Source organism: Microtus oregoni, unplaced genomic scaffold (assembly GCF_018167655.1).
Source record: "Microtus oregoni isolate MIOR12 unplaced genomic scaffold, Mior012 000032F_ref0000030, whole genome shotgun sequence".
Taxonomy (NCBI): Eukaryota; Metazoa; Chordata; class Mammalia; order Rodentia; family Cricetidae; genus Microtus; species Microtus oregoni.
The window spans coordinates 21,759,334-21,775,085 of NW_024543091.1; the positions used below are offsets into that span (position 1 = coordinate 21,759,334).

A 15,752-nucleotide genomic window follows, 5' to 3' on the forward strand; every position below is an offset into this window, starting at 1 on the left:
CAGGGAGACTGAGGTCACAGGTGGATCACTTGAGCTCACAAGTTCAACGCCAACCAGGCGACATAGAGAAAACTAAACAATATAATTCCAGCCAACCACGTTCCTGGAGGCTGCCCATCTGTGCTTTCTGAGTCAGAATATAAGGTGCAGGACCCAGGGGATTACCTAAGGATTCTAATGGAAGAGGAGCCAGGTCTGGAAAATGTAGACCTTGTCAGATTCCTTTGTTTTGTTTTGCTTGAGATAGGGTCTTCCTATGTAACTCAGGCTGTCCTGGAACCTGCTATATAGACCAGGTTGGCCTCAAACTCACAGAAATCCACTTGTCTCTGCCTCCCACCAGCTGGGATTAAAGGCGTGCGCCACCACCACTACCTGGTTTGTCTTATTAGGTTTTAATAATACAATTCAGATGGGTGGTGAGTCTGGTACTTCACTGGTCAGCCATGCATCACAGAGTGTCCTGGCTTGTCACTGGGCACAGGCTACCAGCTCTTCCAGGGCTTGTTCACGCTGATTGCCATGGACCAACAGCACCTCCTTGATCCGGTCTTGCTGGAAGCCCATATCACTGAACTGCTGCCAGAGTCGCAGGAACTCCCCTGCCTGAAGAGGAGGAAGACAGGGTATGCCATCACTGCAAGGCTGCCCCGATCCTGGGTGTACTCCTCCCTGGTGCCCACTACACCTCCAGCCGTCCCAGAAAGCTGTGTTCCCTTCAGCAGAGAAGCCTGACTCTGGGCTGTGCCTGTCATTTTCCTCTTCCTCTGGGAAGGCGAACTCTATGTTTTCTTCCTCCACCAAGGAAAGGAGGCTCCGGTCTTGCTGAGGCTCCAGCATCTGGCCCACTCCGACTCTCTGTGATGTGCATTAGGGCAGGATGAGGGAGTGCACAGCGGGTCCTGCAGGACACACAGGCCCAGCCGGGAGTACTGCCTGTGTGCTGGTTCTGCTGGGGTTTATGGAGCTCAGCCTCTGTTGAAGACTCCCCCCCTCACTGGCCCCCCTGCGTGTTCCTCTCCTCTCTGGTACCCTTCCTGCAACTCTCAGCCCTGTGAATTACTACTGCCCTGTTACTGAGGCAGGGGCTATCATGGACACTTGTTTCTTTCTGTAGCTCCCTGCATGCTGTGAGGGCAGCAATCTCCCTGAGTTCAAGCATCTTCGGTCTGCTCCGGTATGGGAGTCTCAAAAACATCAGAAATTCAGTAATATGTGTTGTGTTGATTTGATCACCGGCGGAAAAGCCCCAGCTCCACCAGCCTCTAGGTGCCCTCTCCACTTCATCCTGTCTCCTCCTTTGGCTGCACTCCACTCTCTAGATCAGTACTTTCTCCCCAGTGTGAGCAGGCCTCTTCTCTCCTGGCCAGTCCACAGGCTGCTCTGGAGCCATTGCACCCCTGCAACTCCCTGGGGTCCAAGCAGGGTGCCCAGCTGACCTGGTGTTCAGAGAATTGGAACATCTCCATGGCCTCATCCACCAGGGCCTCATCATAGCCCTGCTGCAGCAGCCTCTCACAGGCACCGAGGTAGCCGAGAAACTGGGTCAAAGAAGGCATGGGGGAAAGATAGTAAGAGGGGTGCCAGGGATGTGCTAGGGAGTCACCCAAGGATCTCCCCAAGGTCATGGAGACTGGACAACCTGTCACAAGTAACAGGAAACCAACAGAAGAGGGACAGGCTTCCTTTGGGAACCAGCAGGTGAGTGACAACAGGCCCTCGATACATGTCCCAGGCTGAGGGACAGAATCCAAGAGAAGGGATCTTCAAACGTTCATGGAGCCTAAGTGGGGTGCAGGACAAGCTCTAAACAAAAAAGTCAACCCCCCACAGTCACCGCATGTCCTACCACCCGACTACCCATCCTTCTCAGAGCAGCACCCACATGTAAAAGGAGCCTCCTCAGCCACCCATCCCCATGCCCCCTCCCCATCCCCAGACACACCTGTCACCTAGAATGCTAGCAGGCAACAGTCTGCCCCAGAGCTGGCGGAGGGGGGAAAGGGCAGTGGCAGGGAAGGAAGTTCTCCAGGGGCTGAAAATTCGTTCTAACCCCTGCCCCCCCATTATGCCATCAGAGGCTTGTTTTGCCTTCAGGACCCTTACACCAAGGCTGGCCTGGCTACACAGCGAGCCAGAGGCTTGCTGGTAACATAGAAAGACCGGTCTCAAAAAACTAACAACAAAAAACAAAGTAAGTACTGCCTTAAGGTGGCTAAGCTGGTAGCGCGCTTGCCTAGCATGTATGAGGTTCCATCCCCAGCACTCTGGGCACACGGTGCTCTGGGGAGGTGGAAGCTGGAGGATCAGAAGTTCAAGGTCAAGGCTGAGGAGATGGCCCAGTGGATAAGAGTGTTTGAACATGAGGACCTGAATTCAAGTGCCAAGTACCCACAGAAAAATCTGGACATTGTCACATGCCAACCTGTAACCCCAGCACTGTGGGAGGTAGAAGCAGAATTCCTGGGGTTTACTGCCTGCCAGCCTAGCTGTGAATCCAGTGAGACACCTTATCTCAAGGGAATAAAGCAGAGACTAGGATATTTTCTTTGGTCTCTCATGCACTCATGAGTGTCTGCACCTGCACACACATAAACACAAACACTATGCCACATGCGTATGCACACACACACACACAAGATCCCGCTCAGCTACAAAGCGAGTTTGCGGTCAGCCCAGCACAGGTAAACCTGTCTCCAAAACAAATACATTGCCTCTTCACCATATTCCAGCCTGCTCACGACCTCAGCTTCCTCCTCCAGTTCCCCATCCTGGACCAGCCCCTTCTCCTCCCAGGAGGCCTCCTCTCTGCACACTGTCTTTACTGGGCCATCCATCCTTGGGGCTCTCGGCCAGACCCACCCTCTGCAATGCATACTGCTTCTCGTTATATTTGGGTCCACTCACTTTTGGCACACAGTGGGAGGTTAGTCTGTCACCACGGCATCCCGATTACCAGCATAATAAACACATGCCATGTTCATAAAACCAATTAAGAACTCCCTTCAAGGAACACACAGCTTAGCCGAGGAGATAAACCAGACATGGGGGACTACGCCAGTGCAGGACAAATCGAAGCAGGATTTACAGCCAACAGGTGCCGGATGAAAGCTCTAGGCTGTGAGAACCACGTGTGTAGCTGGAAAGGATTAGGTCAAGTTTCTGCTGACCTTCAGAGCCTGTGGAAGCACAGAGAGTCTAGCCCTGTGGTTTTCAAATGCTTGGAGCTCTTGGTCTGCTTGTCCCAGCACAGGAAGCTTCCACAAGAAGCAGCTGAGAGCAGGCTGTCTAGAGCTGGAGCCTGGGGCTGCAGGAGCAGAGTCCAGAGCTCCTGCAGGAGGAGCTATGGGACATATAGACCTGGCTCTGGGCGCATTTTGAAAGTCACTCATCCCAACCCCTTCCACAGTTGAGGAAATTGAGGCCCTGGTAGAGCTGATGGTTTGCCAGAGTCCCAGAATGACGTCTGTCCATATCACCTGACCTCTCAGTGCCTCTCGGTCACTCTGATCAGGAATGGCAGGAGGGGCTCTGAGTTGACATGACAGTGGACAGGGACTCTGGAGAAACTGTCACCTCCAGAGAAAGGGAGAGTGGACAGGGGCAGAGGGTGGACACTCCCTCACAGCAATGCTCTTAACCTTGGTGCTTGTTACAACCATTCTGGCAGCTTTAAAAGCTACTAATAGGGCCTCATATAACTGGTTTGGGACAGAGTCTGGACTTTGGGACAACCTTGTGGCTTTCCAGGTTGATTTTGTTGTTGTTATAGTATTCGTTTGTCTTTTGAGACAGGATTTCTCTGTGTAACCGTGCCTGGTCCTCAGGAACTCACTCTGTAGACCAGGCTGTTCTCGAACTCAGAGATCTGTCTGCTTCTGTTGGGATTAAAGGCATGTATCTTCACCAGCCTCTCCAGATGATTTTAACTTAAAAAAAATTACTTATAGCTGTGTTTAGCAGCACACGCCTTTAATCCCAGCACTGGGAGGCAGAGGCAGGAGGATCTCTGAGTTTCAGGCCGGTCTGGTCAACATTACAAGTTCCATGACAGCCTGGAGAGTGTGTCTCAAAAATGCTTTATTTATTTTATTGTGTGTGTATGATGTGTGTGTGTGTGTGTGTGTGTGTGTGTGTGTGTGTGGAGGGGAACAACACATGCATGCTATGTATGAACATCATAGGGCTACTTCTGAGTCAATTCTCCTTCCGCCTCGACTAACGCAGGACCTCGGGCTTTCTCTTTCTGTCGGCCGGATCCTGTCACTGCTCCTCCAGGTGACTCTGACATGCAGTCACATCTTCAAATCACGGGCTCCCTGAAAAGCTGACTACCTGTGTACCATACCAAACTACATTCAGGCCTCAGATCCACTGAAGGGCCCTTGGGGACCAGGCCTGGGCATCTGCATTTGGAGATTCTACTGCTTGGTCAGTTTTTGGGCCTACAGAACTGTAAAAGCTACCAGGCTTGCTGCAGGCTCAGGGTAGATAAGGATGTCACCTTCAGACACCAAAATAAAGCCTCAGAAGTCACTGATTCCAAACATATATGCCTCAAAAGAAACCCTCAAAGGGAACCTGTTATAACAAGTGTCCCTTAGCTGATGCACTTGGCCCATGAACCTTCTGGCTGCAGTGGACACATGAAGGCTGGGAAGGGAGGGAGGGAGGAAGGAATGGCCAAAGCTTTTTTCCATATTTTCTAAGTGCCCCTGTCTCCATAACCTAGTGTCCTTTCTCCTGGGTCATCTATCATCTATCTAGGCCAAGGGGACTTACTGGACTAAAATGTCTTTCAGGGGGGAGTGATCCCAAAGGAACTAAGGAAATGCCGCTTGTCATGAAGCCAGCTTTCCAACCACAAAGAATCCTGACGTTTAGACAATGGTGCAAAGCAGGGATGGCACATTGGGAGGGGTGTGGGTGAAGGCAATGGCACTCAGTACCACCTATCATCCCTGCTCACGGTCCTTCCGTACGTCCCTTTTGTCTATTGGGTCATTTACCAACATTTGATCTAGGTTTCAAAGTGCCTTCAACTGGCCCCAACTTTCCTCCCTTATCTAAGTCCCAGGAGCCTGCCTCTCACACCTCCCACAGCTAGACTGGTTAGTAGCATCTCCCGAAGACACTGTCCCTGTCACCACAGCTCTTCTTATCTCAGAAGCAGAGCTCTTCTTGCCTTGAAGCCCCCCTCAGTGTGGGGAACTCCCCTGAAGCCTTTCCTGAGCACTGGAAGCTCTTTGTGGAAGGTTGACAATGGATAGGGTTTCTCTGTAGTCCCTCCAATTGAGAGGTCGAATCTACTTTTCCACCCTTTAGATCTGGACTGCTCAAAGACATCTCTAACAGTAGAGATGGAAGTGACTAAGTATGCAAGGTCTGAAGGCTAGGGTCAGGTGACCTTGAAACTTTTCTCTCCCACTCTTAGAATCAATTAGAATCAATGGGGCTAGTTTTCTGAAGAAATGTGGTCTAGTTGGCAAGTATCGCCAATCACTGGACCAAGGCAGCCACCCTAGCTGCGGCAGCAAACATCATTTAGAAAAGACTATCTAAACAGATATAGTAGTGTCTGAGGAAGACACCCAAGGCTGACCTATGGTCTTTATGCATATTTGCGTGTGCATTTGCCATCCACACCCCCACCAGCACACGCATGAGCAAATACACACATACAGGGATCTCTCAGTGGAGACTGCCCTATCAGACAGTTCTAGAGAGGATCTTCGTTGGTTAAAGCTCCAGCCTCCTGTGTTTGGGGCATGGGTTCAAATATGGAGATCCCCTAAATGGCCATAGGGATTCCTGCTAAAGACCTATGGAGGGCATAATAGTAAGACCTAGAAATTTAATCAAAAACTTGGTAATTTATGCCAAGTTGAGGTTCTACCACTAAAGAGATGGAAGCAAGGGCTGGGCTGGGGCTCTAGCCCAATGGTAGAGACACTGCCTACTGTGTACAAGGCCCGTCAAGCCCCAGCACTGCAAGAGAGGAGACAGGAGAGGGAGAGAGAGGAAGAAACACTTCTTTCGAGTCAAAGGTCAAAAGCCATTTGACCTTACCTGGCTCCAGCATGGCAGCCCCTCAGCCCCAGGCCCACTCACCTGGCTTAGGCTCTGCCTTCCTGTCTTCTGCAGAGCCACAATGGCCCTTCCTAGGGGATAGCCCAAAGCGACCACTGGCCAGATGAGGTCTTGCTCCTCTTTGGTCAGGGCAGACAGTAGGTCATTTGCCGAATCAGGATGCAATCTATAGGAGTTGAGGGGCTGCGGTGTCCCACTAAGAGGTGGCAAGCAGGTGTATGGGCTGAGGGACTGAAACACAGAGAGGACGGCATGTCAGTAACCAAAGGAGGTCACAGTCAGCTGGGCTGGACGTCACTGTACATACATGGTGGAGAACTTTAGTCCTGCAGGGCCCAACTCATTTTCTATTCACTTTGCCAAGATGTCAACAGAGGCCAGTTAAACCCACCTCATCAGGCTGTTAGGAGGCATAAATCAGAACATGAGCAAAGTGATTCATTGGCGAAGGGCCTGGCACGTGAAAGTTGTCAACAAAGGCTAATGTTTCACTTAGCGCTCACAACACTGAGACATGATAGACAGCCCGAGTGTGGTGGTACACACCTGGAATCTATTTGGGAGCTGAGGCAGGAGGATTGATTGACCCCAGAGACTCAAGGTGAGCCTGGGCATCACAGTAAAAGGTTCTGTCAGGAAGAAATAACAAAAGACAGACAGACAAGGTATATAGCTTGGTTGGTAGCATGCCTGACTGAAATGCAAAAGGTCCTGGGTTCAGTCCTTAGCAGCTCATACACAGAGCTTAGTGGTGTATGCGTGTAATCCCAGATGCAGGAGGATAAAAGTTCAAGGTTGTCCTCAGCAACCGTTATATAGCAAGTTTGAGGTCAACGTGGGCTACATGAGATTCTGTCTCAGAGAGAGAGAGAGAGAGAATCACCCCATTAATTCATATCACAGATTGAAATCCAGGTTCAGAGACGTCAGTGACCTGATGCACAATAGACATTTGAGATGTGAACCCTGCCTTGGGGATGCTGAACCCCAGGTGGCCCCAGCAGGACGGAATCCAGCATACGCACCCAGGTAAATGCTGTGCTACAGAGGCTATTCCTGTGGTTGGCTGGTATCACGAGGAAGGACGCCCAGCTGGGAATCAAACTAGCAAGGCATTGGCACACCACCAGGCGAGATCTGCCCTCGTCTGAGGGAAATCCAGGTGCTGCCTGTTCCTGGGCCTCGGTGCAAATATGACCACGTGAGTTCCCACCTCTCGCCACTTCCTCGGGACTCTGCTTTGACTCCTCCTCTAACCCTAACCACTAACCATCCGGATCTGAGCAGCGGTGTTGCTTTTGTCTTTGAAAAAGACTCTTAGCTACTGTCTGCCTCAGTTTCCCTATGCCTCATCCTTCTGCCCCAGCTGCCCCCCATTTAGACAATGTCTTGTTTCATAACTATGTAGCAGAGTAGCCATGTACAAGTAGTCATGTAGCCGAGGTTGGCCCCACAGTGACAATTCTCCTGCTTCAGTCTCCTGAGCTGCTGAGATTACAAGTATGTTCCACCATGGTCTGCTAACTAAATTGATCTTGACCAGGGAAGATCCTACTGGCATCAACACCTGGAATCTGTCCAGTTCCCAAAGCCCCTCCTGTCACGCTGATTTTTATAAGTAGAGGGTGGCAGAGAGGTCCAGCAACCCGGCCAGATTTCCGGACTCTGTGTTTTGGATTCAGTTTCTCCTTGGCCTTATTCTGTAGCACCCCCGTGTCTGACTGTGGAACAGATCACTGTGTCCAAGCCCCACATTCTGCTATCAGGCTGGATCTGCCTCAGTCTCCGCTGGATCCAGGACTTGTGGACTCTGAAATTTACTCATTTCTTAATAGAAAAAGATATAAATACAAAACTTGGCACACGTGAGCTGCCCGGATGGATGGTAAGCTTCTCTGGACTGTAGGCTCCCTTCTGCTCTAGGAACTATCTGTGCACTCCCTCTACCCCGGTCTTGCCAGCTGCATAAGTTCTGTCTGTCAAAGCCAATCCCATAACCGAGTCTGGGCCTCTCCCCACATCCTCTTGATCCTTTGTCCATTGGGTATCTGGTGGAAGCAACTGTTCCGTCTTTCCTAATTGAGCTGCCAGCTTCTCCAGCCTGCTCAGTGTGAAGCCCCAGAGCTGAGTCTCCAGCAGGCATTCATTGAGCTCCCCCTGTCGGTAGGGTCTACTGCTAGGTGCCCAGTAAGCAAAAATGATTATCCCATCCCACCCCTAAAAGAATTTATATTCCTCTGCATGATAAGGACGGGACTAGAAACTGCGACTGTTAATCATTGTGACATACACCATGTGGGAAATCGAAAGAAGGACGAGCCTCCAAGCAGAATATACTAGGCTGTAGGAAGGGCAGGACCACAGGGCCAGGTGGGAGCAGATGAGCAGAGGAAGGAACCCAGGCTAGGGACCCTCAACTTGGAGGTCTTGGCTTAGGGCCTGTGGCCGTGGAGAACACAAAGTTCTTACAGCGACAGTGGGCTTGTGGCTCCGCAGTGGAGGCATAGCGCCGGCGGTAGAGGGTCGTGGAGGCAGCACGGGTTCACTGGGGAGCTGCGGTACTGGGTCAGGGGCTGGCGCCAGGCTGGCACTCAGGCTCAGAGTGCGGTGGCCTCGGAAGCGGTGCAGAAGGGCTCGAGGACACGAGGCTAGTCTGCTCTCCGAGAGCCGTCGCCGGGCACCAACCAACTCAGACCTTATGTTTCGCAGCATATCCAGCGAGCAGCGGCGACCGGCTGCAGGGGAGCCAGGCTGAGGGCTGCTGGAGTCCATCTCCTCCTCGCTGGCAGAAGAAGCATCGTCCTCATCCCTCTTCTCCCCTATTTCTTCTTCCTCCTCCTCCTCCTCCTCCTCCTCTTCCTCCTCGGCAGGTTCCTGCAATCCAGCCTCTGGGCCTCTGACTTCAGCAGGTGCAGGCACCAGACTGTGTTTTGGACTGACCAGTAAGAACCAGGCTGGAGGAGCTGATGCCATCCCCAAGTCCTTGCATTGTTGGGGACAAGGTCCTCGGACGACTGCTTCCACCCAGAAGAGAGCCTCCCTTTCCAGGCTGAAGTCATACTGCAGAGAGAAGGCTGATGTGAGGCTCAGCTGTGGCAAGCCAGGGCCCTGGAGACACAGCCCTCTGTGCTGCCTTGAGAACCCTGTTCAGTCAAATTTGCCAGCTGGGGAAAGCTCTTGGCTCTAAGCTCTGGATAGCCTCACAGCCCACTCCCATCCTCCTTTACAGATGTTTCTGGGGCCGACAGACATCGTAACAGTTTAATGGCAAACCCTGACATGAAGGGCAAATCAAGTAATGAGTTAATAGAATGACCATGGTAAAACTTCAGTATTTAAACACCCTTCACCATTCATATGTCACTGAGCAACAGCTACCTCAAGACTCTCTATAGAAACCACTTTTGCGGTTGCAGCACACACAAATCTCTGGGTTCCAACCCCAGCACCACATAAACAGGGTATGGTCACGCACATCTGTGAGCTTAGCACTTGAGAGACAGAGGCAGTGGATCTCTGTGAGGTGGAGGCCAGCCTGATCTACAGAGCTAGTTCCAGGACAGCCAGGACTGTTACACAGAGAAATCCTATTTTGAAAAATCAACTGCCCCCCCTCCCCGGAAAAAAGAGCAGAACAGAGCCAGGTGTGGTGATCCCAGCACTTGAGAGGCAGAGGCAGGCAGATCTCTACGAGTTCCATACCAGCCTTGTCTAAGATATAGGCCAGCCACGGTTGTATCACAGGCCTGTGTCAGAGTAAGAGAGGGCACAGTGCAGGCTACAGGGACAGTCAGAGCTGTGCACAAAGAGCAGGACCTGGTATCCTGCTGTGTGCTCTGGAGGCCACGGGAGCCTCTCCACTCCACCCACCCCAGGTCTCTCCTTCCTAGACTCTGTGCTCTCTGCTCTGAATTCCAGGACCACTTCCCCTCTCCCTCCTGTGGTTTTTTTGTTTGGTTAGTTTTTGGTTCTTTGAGACAAAGTTTGTGTTACAGTCCTAGCTGTCCTGGAACTAGCTCTTGTGGACCAGGTTGGCCTTGAACTCACAGAGATCCACCTGCCTCTGCCTCCTGAGTGCTGGGATTAAAGGCATGCGCCACCCTCCTGTGATTATTTTTTCCTACAAACCTAAGCTGTTTTTTACACTATCTCTCATGTGTTAGGTCCTACGCTTAGCTACCACAGAATGATCTGGAGAGTAGGACTAGATGTCAGTCTTGCCTTGGGCGGTTACTGAATAAATCATCTTTGTTCTCTGCACCTTGGATTTCTCATGTGCAAACTAAATAAAGCTGAATCATATCCTTTTTGTTGTTGTTTCGACAGGTCTCACTCTACAGTCTAGACTGTCTTAGAACTCAGGATCTTCGTGCCTCGGCCTCTAAAGTGCTTGGATTATATAGTATGCGCTACCATACATGGGAGCCCCAGATCAGCTTCTAAATTCTTGGCAATTTTAAATTTTAAGTTATATGGATTTGTGTCTACCTTATGATACATGTATCCTATGATATAGGCATTTCCTCTGTCCTAAGCTACAGCCTCATATTTAAGTATAAATGCAAATGCAGCATATCTCTCCCCGAAAGTCGTTAAGTAAATTTGATTATGTAGAAAGTTAATTCACTTTTACCCCAAGGTTGCATGCACCCCCACTGCAGGACAGCGGAAGAGGCTTGAGGTCCTTTCAGGCCCCAGCCAGCGTGCTGGGCTGTGGACAACTATTCCCCCTAATGTGCCTACAGAGTGCTTCTTTCTTTCTTTTTTTTGAGACAGGGTTTCTCTGTGTAGCCCTGGCTGTCCTGGAATTATCTCTATAGACCAGGCTGGTCTTGAACTCACAGAGATCCACCTGCCTCTGCCTCCCGAGTGCTGGGATTAAAGGCATGTGCCACCACGCCTGGTATTATCTGTACTTTTTAACAGAAGATTCTGGAAACGGAGTCTTATCATTAGGTTAGGGTTAGGGTTAGAGTGATTCTAACAGCTGAGAGGGAAGAGGGGATGAGGTGGAGCACACTGGCAGTGACAAGCAATTCACAGAGGCCGCTCACACAGGCAGGCTCTCAGGTGACCTAGGAAACAACTTCACCACCCAGACACCAGCCTTCTCCATGGAGCCTACTGGCTTATTTTCAGACTCCCTAGACTATTGGAAAGCAAACCAAGCTTCCCTGTACAGTCATGAGGCAGGCCCCAGGGGCTCAGCCTCAGGTGTCAGATCCAAGGATGGCTAGACACAGACTCACTTACCATCGAGCCCAGGAGGAGCTCTCTACAGTACCGGACACTGATCTCTGGAGCAGGGTGGGGCTCTGTGTCCATCACGAGGCCGTTGGGTACCTTAAAGGGGACACCATCAAGGACATTCATTCTGCCCGAGACGGTGAAGCTGTCTCAGAAAACTGAGTGGTAGCGAGAGGGCGTAGAGTCCTCAGAATCAGGCTCAGGCCACGCTCTTCTGTGTGGAGGCCCCACAGCTGGAAGGGAAAGAAGAAGTGGCCAGTGCTGTATGGGGAAAAAAGGAGGAAAACCCAGAGCATCCATACTGACTGTTTCACGTCCATGGCATGCATTACCAGGCATGTCCCAGCTGTGCCCACAGGCTGCATGCACACCAAGATAGCTACGAATAGAGCACAATGCAAAACTATAAACTTACCAAAATATCACAAGATTTGTTTTTCAATTACTTTCCTGGTTTGGTAATCCAAACCTGTGCATTCTCCTGCAAGTTGCCCTCTGACCTCCACACATGCACTGCGCTGCACACACACACACACACACACACACACACACACTAAATGTAACAAAAATTTTAAAGAAAAACAAAATAAAGTGGAAAAATTATATAATTGCACATCTCCATAGACTCAGGATGACTTGGAGTTTAAGTGGTTTGACCATAAAGTTCCTGACATGGGAGCTAGGAACCGAACTCTGGTCCTCTTAAAGCAGGAAGTGTTCTTACCACTGAGCCATCTCCCTGACATGGGAGCTAGGAACCAAACTCTGGTACCCTTAAAGCAGGAAGCGTTCTTACCACTGAGCCATCTCCCTGCTATTTTATTTTCTGGAGTGGAGGCCCAAACCCAGAGCTTTGCTTTGTTAGACAAGCACTCCACCTCTGAGCTACAACTCTAACCCCCTCTCTATTATTTTTAAGAAACATGGAGCTGGGGATACAACTCAGTGGGAGAATATTTGCCTGCTCTGATGAGGCTTTGGGCTTCTTACTTAGAGTGATAAAAACAAACGAACCCCCAAACAAAGACAAAACCCACACAAAACAAAACTCCATAAGTCACAGCAGCTCAGAACTAAAAAGCAACTTCCTCAGCCTAGTGAAGAATATCCTTAACCATCCCCAGCAAACACCCCATTCAAAGTGAAATACTGAGCGATGTGCTCAAGGCTGGTGCTGAAACAGGGCAATTGTCCCACGTGGCACCAGATGTTAGCTTGTGCAAGAAGAAAAGGTATACATACAGATTGGAAAGAAAGAAAACAATCAATCATTCTGGTAGATCACAGTTATAGGAGCAAAGTCCAAAAGAATCTATGAGCAAAACTCTTAGAATTTGTAGCCTAATTTAGAAGGGACGCTGGATACACAGTCAACAGACAAAGTAAACTATATCCTTATATATAAACAACAAACCATGTAAAGGCATTTTTTAAATTTAAGATTGAGCTGGGCGATGGTGGCACACACCTTTAATCCCAGCACTCAGGAGGCAGAGGCAAGTGGATCTCTGTGAGTTGGAGGCCAGCCTGGTCTACTAGAACGAGTTCCAGGACAGGCTCCAAAGCTACAGAGAAAGCTTGTCTTGAAAAAAAAAAAAGAAAAAATAATAAGATTGAACTTTTCAAAATAGATCATTGGTGTTTATTGACATTATATTCACCACCAAGGTCTTAATCTAACACTGTATGTGTAAGACCTCTACATAGAAAACCAAAAGCTACTAGATTAAATGGAGGAACATTCCTTGCCGGAAGATGACAAACTTCAATATGTAATTCTCTGCAAAGTGATTTACAGATCTGAAAGATCATAATCCTATCACATTTTTTGGTGTAAATTGCCATGCTAATTCTAAAATTAAATGGGTTACAAAGAACCAAGAAAATCCAGGGGATTTTTTTTTTTAATTTTTACTTTATGTTCATTGGTGTTTTGCTATGGGTGTCAGGTCCCCTGAAACTGGAGTTACAGACAGTTGTAAGCTGTCATGTGGCTCCTGGGAATTGAACCCGGATCCTCTGGAAGAGCAGTCAGTGCTCTTAACCACTGAGTCATCACTGAGCCATCTCTCCAAACCCTAGGGCTTTTATTTTTTAATGTGTGTTGCATGAATGTAGGTGATGTGTGCGCCGGTTCCCACAGAGGTAAGAATGTTATGAGCTGCTCAACATGGGGTTTCGATTCTAACTTTTGGCCTCTGTAAGCACAGGAAGTGTTGAAGTGTTTTTAGCCATTGAGCCATCTCCCCAGCCCCAGTGCAACCTTTTCTTTCTTTCTTTCTTTCTTTCTTTTCTTATTTTCTATTTTTCTATTTTTTATTTTGAGACAGGTTTTCTTTCTCACTCTGCAGACTAGGTTAGCCTCAAACTCAGAGATTCTTCCGCCTCTGCCTCCCAGGTGCTGGGTTTAAAGGTGTGTGCCACCACTGACCAGTGGCCCCAGTGCAATCTTAAAAACAAAAACAAAAAAAAAAAGAGAGAGAGAGGGGAAAGAGGGGAGACACGAGAAAGTGAGACAGACACACAGACACAGAGAGACAGACAGACTACCAGACATCATACCTTTAATCTAGCACTTGGGGAGAATCTGTGTGTCGAAGGTCAGTCTGGTCTACATATTGAGGTCTAAGACAGTTAGGGATACAGAGTGAGACCCTTTCCCCAAAACTAAAGAAAACAAACAAGCAACAATAAAACTGCCTAGCCAACAACCAACAAACAGAAAAAATAAGTGCAGTAGTGACACAAGGCCCTTCAAAAAGTCCAAAGGATAAAACCAACCAGAGACGCCACACCACACAGAACCCTGATTGGTGATAAAAGTGTGCTCTGCAGAACAGTGGAAAAGACCTCTTAGTAAATGTTCTGCTCAACCTGACGTCCACTTTGAGGGCAAAATGAAACAGTCTTGGGTCTGAAGGTGCAGGGCAGTGGTAGCACACTTGCTTAGTGTAAATGACCTTCAGAACTGGAGAAAAATGACCTCTACTTCACACCATACACTAATTTCAATCCTGCAGTTCTAGACGCAAATGGCAGAGTAAAACAACAGAGCTCTGGCACACACCTTTAATCTCAGCACAAGGGGGCAGGCAGAGGCAGGCGAGTATCTGTGAGTTCAAGGCCAGCATAGTCTATATGGCCAGTTCCAGGCCACTCTTGGCTACACAAAGAAACTGTCTCAGAAAAAAACAAAACAAACAAACAACAAAAAACGCCCCACAAAACAAAACCCAAACAAAAAAACAAATATATATTTCCATATATATACAATGTATAACACATATATGTTAAAGATAAGTCTGTCACCATGTGAAAATGAATATTTTTTTAATTTAAAAAAAAGCATACTTATGAGTGTTTTACCTGCCTGTGTGTTATGTATATGTGTGTCATCTAGTGCTTTTCAAGACTAGAAGTCAGCATCAGATGCCCTGGAATTGGAGTTACAATCGTAAGCCACCATGTGGGTGCTGAGAACTAAACCCAGGTCCTTTGAAAGAGCAGGAAGTGTTCAAAACAGGTTAGTTAGTCATCTCTCTACCCAAAACAAACACTTCTTTTCTATTTGTTTGTAAGGAGTTCACTTTTACTAAACTGGTCTCAAGTCAGTGTGCAGGTGAGCCTCTGGATGTATAAACATCTCCACCCACTCCCAGGGAAACCAAAAGTTTATAATCCCAAGTTGGGGGACAAAAAAGGAGGGCATTATGACTGGTTACTCAAAATTAAAAACAAAAGTAAAAAGGTATTAAGGCAGATGTCTTAGGGCTTCTATTGCTATGAAAAGACTCCATGACCATGGCAACTCTTATAAAGGAAAACATTTAATTGGGGTTGGTTTACAGTTTCAGTGTTTCGGTTCATTATCATCTTGGAGAGGAACATGGGAGTGTAGACATGGTGCTGGGAGCTGAGATTTCTACATCTTGACCCACAGGCAACAGAAGCAACTGTGTGCCACACTGAGAGTGGCTTGAGCATAGGAGACCCCAAAGCCCACCACCTCACTGACACACTTCTTCCAACAAAGCCATACCTATTGATAGTGCCACTCTCGATGGGGGCCATTTTCTTTCAAACCACCATAGCAGAAGATTTTTAAAAACCAGCAATGCATATAATCTACACAAAAGCAGTGCTGCCACCTCCCCTGTGCTGCCACCTCCCCTGTGCGGGCCTGGGACACAGACTTGGTCATCATCCTTCCCAGAGTAGGGTCGGTTTTGGGAGGATGAATAACTTCCTTAACCATGTAGTTTATTGGCATGTTTATTAAACAAAAAAGCAATGTACAATCAATTCTCAGCCACAGATGGGCAGTGGTGGTGCATGCCTTTAATCCCAGCACTCAGGAGGCAAAGGAGGTGGATCTCTGTGATTTCAAGGCCAGCCTGGTCTACATAGTGAGTTCT

General features: G+C 48.8%; 1 protein-coding gene across 2 annotated transcripts in view; it reads right to left on the minus strand.

The window, feature by feature from the left end:
• Ubap1l (ubiquitin associated protein 1 like) overlaps positions 1-15,752 on the minus strand; it is a 26,348-nt gene continuing 10,596 nt past the window's right edge. For both annotated transcript variants that reach the window (XM_041679797.1, XM_041679798.1), the window contains exons 2-6: positions 11,344-11,570; positions 8,560-9,150; positions 6,112-6,321; positions 1,440-1,541; positions 1-606 (exon numbers count right to left, since the gene is read on the minus strand). In XM_041679797.1, coding sequence (XP_041535731.1) covers positions 472-606; positions 1,440-1,541; positions 6,112-6,321; positions 8,560-9,150; positions 11,344-11,463 — 1,158 coding nt within the window. In that variant the 5' untranslated portion in view covers positions 11,464-11,570 and the 3' untranslated portion in view covers positions 1-471. The remainder of the gene's footprint in view (positions 607-1,439; positions 1,542-6,111; positions 6,322-8,559; positions 9,151-11,343; positions 11,571-15,752) is intronic.